The sequence below is a fragment of the Populus euphratica genome, unplaced genomic scaffold, assembly GCF_000495115.2.
Source record: "Populus euphratica unplaced genomic scaffold, PopEup_1.0 scaffold239.1, whole genome shotgun sequence".
In the NCBI taxonomy this organism is placed as follows: domain Eukaryota; kingdom Viridiplantae; phylum Streptophyta; class Magnoliopsida; order Malpighiales; family Salicaceae; genus Populus; species Populus euphratica.
In genome coordinates this window covers 303,106-315,235 of record NW_011500120.1, presented here as the reverse complement: position 1 = coordinate 315,235, position 12,130 = coordinate 303,106, and the positions used below count along the sequence as shown (strand labels likewise).

The window sequence follows — 12,130 nt, the reverse complement described above, 5'->3', positions numbered from 1 at the left end:
CTTTGTTTTCTCTTTTTCCTTTTTCCTTTAGTGAATGGAATTTGAGTATTCGCCCTGCCTTGATTAGTTTCTTCTTTTTCTAGTTTTATGTCAGTAGTGTTTCCCCCTGTATCGTCGTAAACTTCTCTGGAAAAAATCATTGTATGAGATGTACCGAAGCATGCATGGCCAATGGTAACATGTTAGACAGGGGTTCTGACAGCAACTCACCTTTTTAGATTGGTTGCAGTCTTGCAGAGGGAGTAACCAACCCTCTAATGGCAGCTGCAGAACAGTTTAATTAACTGTTTTTACCTGGGCAGCCAGAGTTTGTCTCCGCACGTATTCGTTCATGAAAAACTTATTGATAACAGACTAACAAAGCCAGCTCAGTTGATCAATTTGTATATTGAATTGGTTTAAATTAATTCATTAAATTTATAATCCGAGTAATGAAAATGACCTTTAGCAACTTATCTTCTTTTTTCCCCTCTCTTTTTCTTCCTGATTAGGCCTTAATTGATATTCAGTTGCTCGGTTGGATGAAATCTAAGATTAAGTTAAAGAACCGTAATAAAAACAGAGGGAATTTAAAAAAAAAAAATGCCATATATAGAAGATGTGTAAACCCCCGGTTAAAAAGAAAACACGCGCAAAAAATTGGTAATGTTGTCGTGGCACAAGAATAAGCTGTAAATAACTAAAAAAAGAAAATAAATGTAGTAAATTGTCTCAAGATAATAAATGATTGGGTGCATCACTGTAAATAACCTAAAAAAGAAAATAAATATAGTAAATTCTCTTCATGAAGATACTAAAATGATTGGGTGCGTTATGCAATAAAATGAAGAGATTTTTATTTTTGGGTGAAAAATTATAAATTAATTAGTTTTATATTAAAAAGCTCTTTTTAATAACTTTTGATTGACTAGCCAGAAAAATCTAAAAATTTATGTGGAAACTTCAAATATATTTTATTAGTTTTGATTAAAATTTTAGAGTTTTTGAAAGAAATTGAGAATTATTTTAGAAAAATCACAATGTCACCAGTTTTGCGTTATTATGCATAACTTTTAATATAATTGATAAATTGAGTTGAAATTTTGTCTGGAACATTCTAATATATTATTTTTCCATGGGGTAAAGTTTCAAAAATATTTAAGTATCATGTTTGGTGATTTTTAAAATTTGCACGAAAAAATATTGGTAACCTAGTAAAAAAAATATATACCAGAAACACATGGTGATATAATTAAAAGAAAGATGGTATAAATTAGTTGAAAAGTCAGCCTTCAAAGGGCTATTTCTAGCTGACCAAAAGAAAAAAGAAAAGAAGAAAAGAAAATGACTTATGGGGACTAGACAAATTTAAATCTAAAAAGCAAGGGTTTAAATACAAATCATAAAAATTTTACTAAATAAACCCCATTTTGCTTGGGGTGTCCAGCAGGTTACAAGGAGAGAAGGGGGAGTTAGGATTTTTTTATATTTTCTCTACAATTCTCTCATTAATTCTTGAAAATAATGCATCATTATAGAGAGTTAAGATAATTAAAAAGTTTTATAGTGAGCTACACTAAATAATTAAGAAGATTTTAAAGCTTGTAGAGGAAGAATAAAGTGTGAAGAAAAGAAGAAAAAGAAGAGAGATAAAGGGTGGTTTCACCTTAAGAAGAGTTGTCTACGAAAAGATAACATTAGGGTCATGCATTCCATGACCAGACTGCAAGTAGGTGTCTGACACGTAATTTATTTAGAAAATTTTATGAATGTTAAGATATTATAATTTTTCTTATAATACCATTGTAAATAGGAACATTGATGTGATATTATTATTAAGAAAATTGAAAAGTTCTAGTTGCCCAGTGATGAATTGGTGGTGGTAGAACTAATTGAAAGATTATAATGATTAATACGAACAATTTCATATATTTTCAGAAAAAAAAATGTAGTGCATTATGCTTTTAAAGTTGATAATAAAGTAATTTTATTGTATTATTATGTATATTGTGATTATGCTAATTGCTGACAAATTTATATATTAAATCAATGCCCGAGAAATTGAGCAAATGAATTAGTGACATAGTAAAAGGGTTAATGCACGGGGAAATGGGTGGATAAATTAATGAGCCTGGGAAGGGATCAGTGCCCAAAGAAAATGAACGGATGAATTAGTGACTTGGTAAAGGGGTTAGTGCCTGAGAAATTAGGCTGATGAATTAGTGGTTCGATAAAAGGTGTCGATGCCCGTAGATTGGAAAACTGAATTAATGGCCCGATAAATAGGTTGGTGCTCGGTAATTGGGTAAATAAACAAGAGACCCCATGATGGGGTCGTTGCCCTAAAATTAGATGAATAAATAAGAGATTTGGTGATGGGGTCCATGCCCGGTAATTGGACGGATAAATTAATGACCCAGTAACAAGGTTAATGTTGGATGATAGATGGTTGGATTTTTAGAAGGTTAGAAGTAATGGACCGGATCTAAGGTCAATGCCGAGTTTGGGTGAATGCGATAGATATCTAGTAAATGTGCATAATAGGAAGAACTAGTTGTCCGGATGTTTAGGACTAGTGTCCTGGTTAAAGGCTTGCTAATATAAGCAATTATTAAGTGGATAATTAGTATACACAATATAAGGTTAACATGAAATCTTAAAAAAATTGAAAAAAAAATATCAGAAAAGGAAAATATGGATTGTGATTGAATATATGAAAATAATTGGGGTGTCATGATAATTCATATTTTTGGATTATTGCAGCATTATACCTCGTTCTGGGCAATAAGCATTACTACCTGGTAAGGGTCGAATGCTTGGTGAGGAAGAATGAGAGTGGTTGTTTGATTAAGAAATTATTGCTTGGCTTGGATTGAGAAAAAAAATATATTCATAAACAGTTGGGACGGGCCAAATAGAATTGTTAGGGTAATCCCAAACGAGGAGTTATTACTTGGTATTGATCAGTTAGTGCTAGTACATGACACTATTTACCGGAGTGATATTGTTGATTAGTGTCCAAGAATTATTAAAGACATTAATAGAAAGGCTCTAGGGATCAAGGCTTTAAACACAAATTCTAATTAAAGGTTTAGATTGAAAGGTTATTGATTTAGTCTATAATGTTGTTCTAAGGCATTAGTGACTCGGATAAGGAGATAAGAATCGTAATTGATGGAACCGAAGGGGAACCTAGTTCCTTTCATAGGAACTAGTGTTATTCAGTGTTAAAAATGAAATTATTAGAAAGAAAGATGTGATGTGATAATATGAAGTATCAGTAATATGGAGTACTCTCATTAGATATGACGAATTGGAAAACAGTTTTATGATGTTGGTTAGCAGGATGATGTGACCAAATAGATGGATATTTGAAATAACGCCAAACATAGTAATTGAGAAAGTCATTGCATAACGATACCTGGATTAAAGTGAATAGTCAATTTCACTACTAGAAATGTGAAATAAAAGGATGATTCTACGTAAGGATAAGGGATAATTGTTTCAAGAATAATGAGTGGTATACCTAACTAACATAAGCAAGAGTGAGTGAAGTTGCAGAGGTGCAATATACTTCAATGGACTAAGATCTTGTGGATAAAGCATGTCAAGGTCTTGCAGGCGAAGAGCATGTTGTGACTTATGACCTAAAGATATGATAAAAGTGTACGGAATCAGTGGTTCTACTTTTATATAATTATAATTGTTCAGATTTACATAAATATTAGTTATATGCAGGACTCCTACCATGAATGACAACAAGAAGCTTTCCATTACAAGACAACCTTTTTAAGAGTAGTTCAAATATTATTAAATTTCTGAGAGTTATAACCAAACAAAAAAAGTATTTATATTTTTCTCATTTCTTAGTCATTATGTTTCTATTACATCAAATGCTAATTTATTTTCTTAACCGTTTATTATTTATTATAATACATTATATGTAGAACTAAAACGTTATAAATATTTAAAAAAATCACTTTTTTTTCATGAGTTCAAAGCTCATGGAAATCACTTTTATCATGAGGAAATCTCGGGGTGTTATATGATGTCAGTCACCCTAAGTTAATTGCAAAATTTATGATATAAATGATGGGCACGACTATAAAAAAGGTAATTTAGTTGGGTAATATATCTCTTTTTTTTATCAATTACTTTTTCTTTAGATGGGTCTTAATTAGTCTCAGGTGGGATGAAATTTGAGATCGAATTGAAGAGTTATCAAAGAGACTAAATTGAAGAGCTATATAAAAGAATTGATGATGAATTCTTTTTTTAAAAAAAATATATTGCATCAATTTGAGTTAACTTGAAAAACTCACAACCCAGATTATAAACATGACTTTCCATCCTTTTTTTTAAGTTGTGGTTTTTGAATGGGAAAAAAATGTCATATTGCAATATATCTCTTTTTTTGCATTTTTTAATCTATGTATTTTTTCCTGAATCTCAGAAGAAATTTAGAATTGAAAAGGGTATTATTATTTAATAATTTGATATATATGTTACATTCAAATCATATAGAGTTTATATAACAATTTAACAAAAAACAGAAGGAAATAGAATAAAATAAATTATAGAAAATTTGTATGATCATCTCTTTTGATTTAGATGATTGAAATAATTTCTTGATTGCCTAAAATTGTTGAATCCTTAATCTCTTCCTTTTATTGATTAGGAAATAATCAATAATATTTACCTTGATTATTTTTTTAACATGCTTCCTCAAACTCATGAAAAATATTTTTCATGAGTTTGACATGCACAACTTCTATTATCATTATAGTTTCATATGTTTATCTTTAATAATTTTATTTTTCTAAACATAAATATTCTTAGCCATTTTTCTTCTCTTATGGTTGGTGCTATATTTCTAGCCAAATATATTTTTTCAAGTGGTTATTTTATTTTGACTCACTCTTCATCAGGCTAATGTCTTCTTTTTATCATGATTCCTTAGCCATTTTTCTTCTTCTTTTTTAGGAAGAATTCTCTTTCTTTTTTTTTCTGGTCTTTATTTTGTGTCATCTTATATTTAGTGCAAGAACTTATCAACTTGCATTAAGTCTCTTTTATTTTTGTTTGCAAACACAAGTGGATTAACATGGAAAAGACTAAGTTTATTCGGAATAGACTGTCATGCGAGGTCTGTTTTTAGGATGAAAAATTGACCATGTGACAAGTTTCTCTTTTTGGGTTTTGTCATCTTGCACCTTCATTTTATTTTATTTTTGTATTCTTTGGATGTCATTTGATCATCTACATGATCTTAAGACTTCTTCTTATCATGAGTTGATTTATCATTAAAAAAGAATAGTAAATAAAATATTTGGTGGATAATGAAGAAGATTGAAAACAAAATATTTTAAAGTGGTTGGATAGACAACATAAAGTTGCCTACTAAAAAAGTGAAAGTTAATATTTAGAGTAATATATGATTGAGTTGCTTCAATACTAAAAAGAAATTTAGAATATAAAAGGATGTTCTAATTCAATAATTTGGTATATGCGTTGCACTTATATAGAGTTTATATAGTCATATAACAAGATACAAGGAAATAAAATAAAATAAATTATAGAAAATATGCTTGATCATCTTCTTTGATTAGATGATTGAAATAATTTTTTGATTACCTAAAGTTGTTGGATTCCTTGATCTCTTCCTTTTATTAATTAGAAAATAAAAAATAATATTTACCTAAATTATTTTCTTAACAATTATATCCTTTAATAGTTGGTTTATTAGTAATTTGACTTCACAATTTGTTATAGTTTGCTTTTTTTATGATTATCTCAATGTTATGATCTATGTCATAGGTTGTCTTAACCTGATTGACTATATCATTGTTGTTTTAACCTCTGCCTAACTTTATCAGACTCTAAAGAAGAAATTATAAGAAAACACTTAGGGAGTGAAATGAAAATAATATATTGTATTGACCTGAATTAATCTATCTAGGTAACAAGAATGACCATAATAAGCTAACTCGGTTGGACAATTTATCTTTTTTTGTTCTCTTTTTTTCTCCCTGGTTAGACCTTAATTGGCTTCTAGTTGGATGAAATTTGAGACTAAATTGAAGATAATTAAATGGACCAAGGAAGAAATTTTTTAAAAAAATTCCATATAGTATCAACCTCGATCACCCTAGGTTAATCTCAAAATTCACAATATAGATCATGGACATGACCACAAAGAGATAACTTGATTGGCCAATATGTCTTTTTCTTTTCATCCTTTTTTTTTTTTTTACATCCCTTGTTTTTTTTATTAGGCTTTAATTAGGCCTTAACAGCATATGGTGGGATGAATTTTATGACTAAATTAAAGAGCTATCAAATAGACTAAATTAAAGAGTTATAAAAGATTTAGGGATAAACTTTTAAAAAGATATCATATTGTATTGACCTAATCAACCTAGGTTAACCTATAAAATTTGTGATCTAGGTCATCGACACAACCATAATAAGATAATTTGGTTGGGAAATATGTCTTCTTTTTTATCCATGACTTTCTCGTTATATCTTAAGTGGCCTCGAATGTAATGAAATTTAAGATCAAATTAAACAGTTATCAAATAAACTAAATTGAAGAGCTATAAAAAAATTGATGATAAAAATTTTAAAAAATATATATATCATATTGCATTGACGTTAATTAACCTGAGTAAACTTATAAAATTCACGACCTGAGTCATAAACATGACCACAATGAGACAACAAATTGAGCAATATATCTCTTTCTTTTCCCTTATTAGGCCTTAATTAGCCTTGGGCATGATGAAATCTAGGAGCAAGTTCAAGAATCATCAAAGAATTTGAGACCAAATAAAAAAAAATGAGTGAACTATGGAACTAAATTGAAATGACATAAAAGAACTAAGGGGATTTTTTTGGCATCTGTACGAGCTAACGTGTGAGGAGGTTGTTGAGACTACATTTGTGACCTTTGAACTCCGATGATGATCTTTTTTAGTGTCATCAAAATCATCTCATTGAGCTTTTCCTTTATGGTGAAGCATGTCGACTGTTAAGTCTTGACAACCTTTTCTTCCCTCCCTTATCTTCTATCTTTTCTTGATTTTTATATACAAAGTAAAAAAGGAAAAAAAACTCTTAGGTAATCCATAATGTTTTATAAGTATATGCAGTGTTTGTACTTTAGATTTTATCCACTTGTTTTAATTGTTTTTTTAATTTAATATAATTTGTAATTGTAATATTTATTAAAGAGTAAATTGATAAAGGTAGAACCCAAGTTAGGTTTCATGGAACCAAGTTCTTTCTTCTTGTTGCTTTCTCATTATCATTTCCTTGGTTTTCTAAATAGAGCATTAATGAAATTTCTTTTTATTCTTATAGACTAAAGTTGTTAATTTCATTTCATTTCACTTAAAATGATTAGTATATCTCATACAGTTTCAAAAAATAGAATAATCATAAATAAGTATTATCTCGCTCTAAATCTTGGTTTATTTTGGATTTTTTGACCCAAATTCGGTTGAGATGTTCTAGTTTCATTATTTTCGTTCTATTTTGTGAATACTATTTTTTTTTTTGCTTTTTTTTTTTTCAATTTCATCATATAATATCTTCAACATTTGGTTTATTATGAGTTAAACTTTGTCATTTGTTTTAGTTTGTTTTATATAAAGTTATTCTAGTCTTTTGACTTAAATTACAAGTTTTACGAGTTAACACAAGTAGACTTAGATCGTTTGATTGTGTCCTTTTTTTAGATAGAGTTCCTACCAACTTTGTCATTCAACAATAGATTTATCAAGAATTGAATTTTATAATTTATTTTGATTTATTTTATATAGAGTTATCATAGTCTGATGACTTGGGTCATGAATTTGAAAGGTTAACTTGGATTAACCCGATTCGATCTAACATATTGTTATTTTAATATTTTTTTTAAATATCATTTTTAATTTGTTTGTAGTCAAACTATGTTCTAACTAGTTGTTTATATTGTTTTTGGATTTGTCAAGTCAAGCTGATCACATTAAGTTAAATTCTATAATGTTTTTTTTTCTACTAGAAAAACATCAACTATGCTTGAATTTTTTTTACACTAAAAGAAATTAATTCTATCCATAACTCAAGCCAACAATTTAATTATTTAATTTTAAGTTAATTTATCTTTAAATTTAAATTAAAATACCATTAAGTTTAGTTGCCTTGTTGAAAGGCCATGACACTTTAAATCTTAACTTTTATCAAGCACAGGCTTTCAGATAGGCTTTTTACTATTGATGAATCCATCTTTTAAAAAAATCCCTACAGACTAGACTATTCTCTCAGAAATGAAGAACATTGGTGATTAACTTTTCTAAGACATATTTTGGATTCAATTTTTGAAGAAAGAATGGTTTAGCTACCTTGTTCAAAGGAGTCGAGATAAAATCAAAAAGGAAAAATCCCATTCAATTTGTATTTAACTTTCAATTTTTTTAAAAAAAAAAGTTAATTCTTGTGATAAGGATTCAAGGATAGAGACTAAAAACACCCTCTTACACATTTGAAAAAAAATACATTTTTTATTTTAAAATAATATATTTTTATATATTTCAAACTGTTTTAATAGGCTAATATCAAAATTAATTTTTTAAAAATAAAAAAAAATTAATATATTTTCAAATAAAAAACATTTAAAACACAACCCCTTCATTAAACACTCCAAAAACAATGCCGCAAGAGATGGTGGCATGCAGTTCCATGCAAAACCTTGCTTCCCAAAAGTTAAGCACAGTACACATGCTACCACGGTTACTTCAACCAAATATAACGCCAGATTAGAGTTTAGACACTACCACTGCATTCACTATACAAGCTAAGCGTATTATCATTCAATTCAAGGCTCCACAGCAATCAAAACCTTAAACAAAATTTAAAGCTTTAGGATGTTAACGAAGAAATTCCTTAGATGATAGAACAGCAATTGAATTCGAAGGATGATAGTTCACGAGAAAAAGGCTATCTTATTAAAGACACAACAACCACTCCCCCTAATCTCTGTTGTATTAAAAACAAAGTGCTCTCTCACAGCTAAACCATTTGTCTTAACACATCATCAATCATGGCTTCCCTGTCTTCTCTCTCAGCTCCGGGTCCCTAAACACAAAATATTATTCAGAATCAGATAAAATACAATAACCAAAGGTGATAGTGTCGTGGATAGAGGATGAGGCAGACCTTTGAATATGATCAAGAATGAGAAGCCTTGGTCCAGGTGGGATTCTCACATCTCTAAGAGCACTGTAACCGAACACACAACGTAGCAATCAATGATCACCAGACTTTTTTAAGGAAATAATGATATATGACGTGATAAATATTGATAGAACACAAAAGCAAATTGATCGTAGATAAGGTGAATGAAGACTAGATCATCTAACAACTTGCCTATCAGTCAGTAAAGGCAAGGTGTGATCTGTTAACAACCCTTTCTTAAAATTCTTCTCATAATTTTGGAGGCCAAGATTACTTAGCATGGATCTTGTTCTGGCATAGTGCAAATCTTCAGTTGGTGGTTGAGAGAACTTCTCCCCCAGCTAAATCACATAAAAGTTTATATCAGCATTGGCAAGGGTAAAACCAGCAGAAAGTTGTCAGAGAACATGATTTAAAATCAGAATATAAGAATGATCTCAAGATAGAAACAAGACTCCAGAACAGCTTGCTTCTTTATATGAATGCAAGAAATATTTTTGATAGGACTAATATCAAATAGAAAACTTTTTCAATCCATACTCACAACTTGCATGGGAAAAGAAATAAACAGAAAGTAGCATGTGATTCTGTTGAAAAGAAAGATGAATCTTTCCTTAAATCTTTACCTTGAAAAGACCACCCTGAACTAATGCAAAGAAAAGTCCAGAAGTGATTGCATTTGTAGCATTGTTTGGGCCACCCATGCCACTCACCAATGAGAACATGGCACCAGAACCAAAAGCTGCGACCATGCTGCAACAATAAATTTATAATATTTAGTGGGATAGGTAATCATCAACCATGCTTGAAATACTCCAATAGAAATTTGGGTCAGATGACTCCAGACACATATTGCATGTCTTTTAATCCAAGAGTTAAAAAGAAAAAAGAAACCGAACAATATTTGGAGAGGCCATGAATACACTTGAATACTCTAAGGCTGTGAAGGCATGGATACATTTTTGTAGGCTTCATTAATATTTGAATAGTGAAAGATAGGATGACTTTAAAACACCTTGGGATAAGAAATCTTGAAACTTAAAGGAAATTTTTTTACCCAATCTCCAGCCATATATGGTATCCTACCACAAAAGCATTCCATTTCCTACACTGATTTCGAATTTCCATGAATCTTTTTACCTTTCAAGACCTAATTTTGCTGAGTAAGATCTATACTGTTTGTAGAATGAGAAGATGAGTTTAATACATGACAATAACGATATATCATTGACAGACACATTAAATCAGGCATTGATCCATTCATTGCAAGATTTTCAGGCATTCTAATCCATCTATTCTATTCCTATGTCTTTTCTTTTGGTACAACTATAGAATTCAAACCCAAACTCTTCCCTTTTCAAATAGATTCCTTTAGAAGCATACAATAAATAGATTAAAAATTTGGTTACTAATATCTGTGCAGCTTAGTTTATAAATCTGTAGTTCTTAGGATTCAATTGTGTAGAGAGTCACCATAAAATGCTAAATCAAATTCAACTAAAACAACAGTTTACGAGGTCGATCATCCTCTTAAAGAGAACACGAAGACATGAAAAAAGATTCTTGTCTGAAAAGGAACGTAAACAAAGGAAAAGGGATGCAGAAAAAGTTAACCTAGATTGGACGTCCTCCTTGCCACGCAATCTCTTCATGATACAGGCTATACCAGCATTAGTTCCAGTCATTACAGCAAAGTTGCGAGCTTGTATTAAGGGACCGCCGGCTAAAGCCTGTAGGTGAAGCATATTGTTTGTTAAACATCAGCAAACTCTTCATGGAAGCAGTCTCGATTAATTCCAGTCACCAAATAACCAATCTACTTCAACATATTGACTGGAAGTATAACTCCAAGGATAAACCAATTCTGAAGGATCCCCCCCCCCCCCCCCCCCCCCCCCCCCCCCTCCACCACATTCTTCCATGGAATGCTTAACCGAGTTTCAAGAGAAAGTATGTGAGACATAGAACTCATATGAACCAAAAAGAAAGTCACCATTTTCATTACTAGAAGCAAAAACTGCTTGGTAGATTTTGCCACAGGGATCCTCATCTACCTTGTGAGCTAGTATTCCAATTTCCAAGAGCATACAGCATTAAAACAAACAAAGGAAGAAACTCTACCAAAATATACGAATTCAGAAGCAAAGAACATTTGCCACCCCACAATCATGTTAAGGAGAGAAAGTGCAGAAAAATTAACTCTAGTGCAGTAAAGAGTAAAACCCTATTTTATTTAACTCATACACTTTCATAACAATCTCCTAGTAACTTGATGATGAAACTAATTCTATGTTGTGGAAAAAAGTATATCTCTTTAAGATATTCATTTAGGGTAATTAATCTTCACCCATTTCAAAGCACAGCAATTCAAGTGCGGTAAAAAGATAAACCCTTTTGTAAAAAAATATAAATGAAATAAACAGAAAAATAAATAAGAAGAGCGAGAAGCATGGAGTGAGGTATGTGAGACAGGTAGGGTACTTGAGCTTGCTTCAGAGATGCCATGGCTTGAGGGTTGAGGGGAGCCTGAGGAGGAGTTGGCATAGAGGAAGAGATGTCAGGGGTGATGGTGCCCATTATGGCTCCGATGGCAGCGCCTTGAACACCGCTTGTGGCAGTGACAACGGCAGCCTCGACAAGCAAAGACTGTTTGGACAACCAAGACTTAAAGCCATCCTCCAATTCCTTATACTTGAACTGTACGAACTTAACTGGGTCTTGATTGGGTAGGAGTTTGGACACAATTACTCCTTGTTTACCCTGCTGCTCCATTTCTTTTTTTCCTACCACTTTGTTGCCGCCGCTGCTGCTTCGAGCTATGTGGATAGAGAAAGATACGGGAGAGGAGAAAGACTTTACTCTCCTTTTCTTTTGTTTTTATTCCTTCATTTCCTTTTTTTACAGCTTTGGTGTTATCGATTTTCCTCTGGTTTTT

At 31.0% G+C, this 12,130-nt stretch overlaps 1 protein-coding gene across 1 annotated transcript; it reads right to left on the bottom strand.

Annotated features, from left to right (window-relative positions):
- Positions 1-8,777: 8,777 nt before the first annotated feature.
- LOC105110098 (uncharacterized) lies at positions 8,778-12,079 on the bottom strand. Its single transcript, XM_011005021.1, has 6 exons — positions 11,677-12,079; positions 10,810-10,925; positions 9,822-9,948; positions 9,388-9,536; positions 9,178-9,240; positions 8,778-9,096 (listed from the first exon to the last, which is right to left on the bottom strand). Exons 1-6 carry the CDS (start codon positions 11,965-11,967, stop codon positions 9,060-9,062), a joined length of 783 nt encoding a protein of 260 aa, XP_011003323.1. The 5' UTR covers positions 11,968-12,079; the 3' UTR covers positions 8,778-9,059.
- Positions 12,080-12,130: the final 51 nt, after the last annotated feature.

Coding starts and splice junctions, on each gene's coding strand:
- LOC105110098 (XM_011005021.1), bottom strand. CDS start 11,967: ATGGAGCAGCAGGGTAAACAAGGAGTAATTGTGTCCAAACTCCTACCC. Junction 9,241..9,387: donor TTGCCTTTACTGACTGATAG/GCAAGTTGTTAG, acceptor GTTCGGTTACAG/TGCTCTTAGAGATGTGAGAA. Junction 9,097..9,177: donor ATTCTTGATCATATTCAAAG/GTCTGCCTCATC, acceptor TTTTGTGTTTAG/GGACCCGGAGCTGAGAGAGA.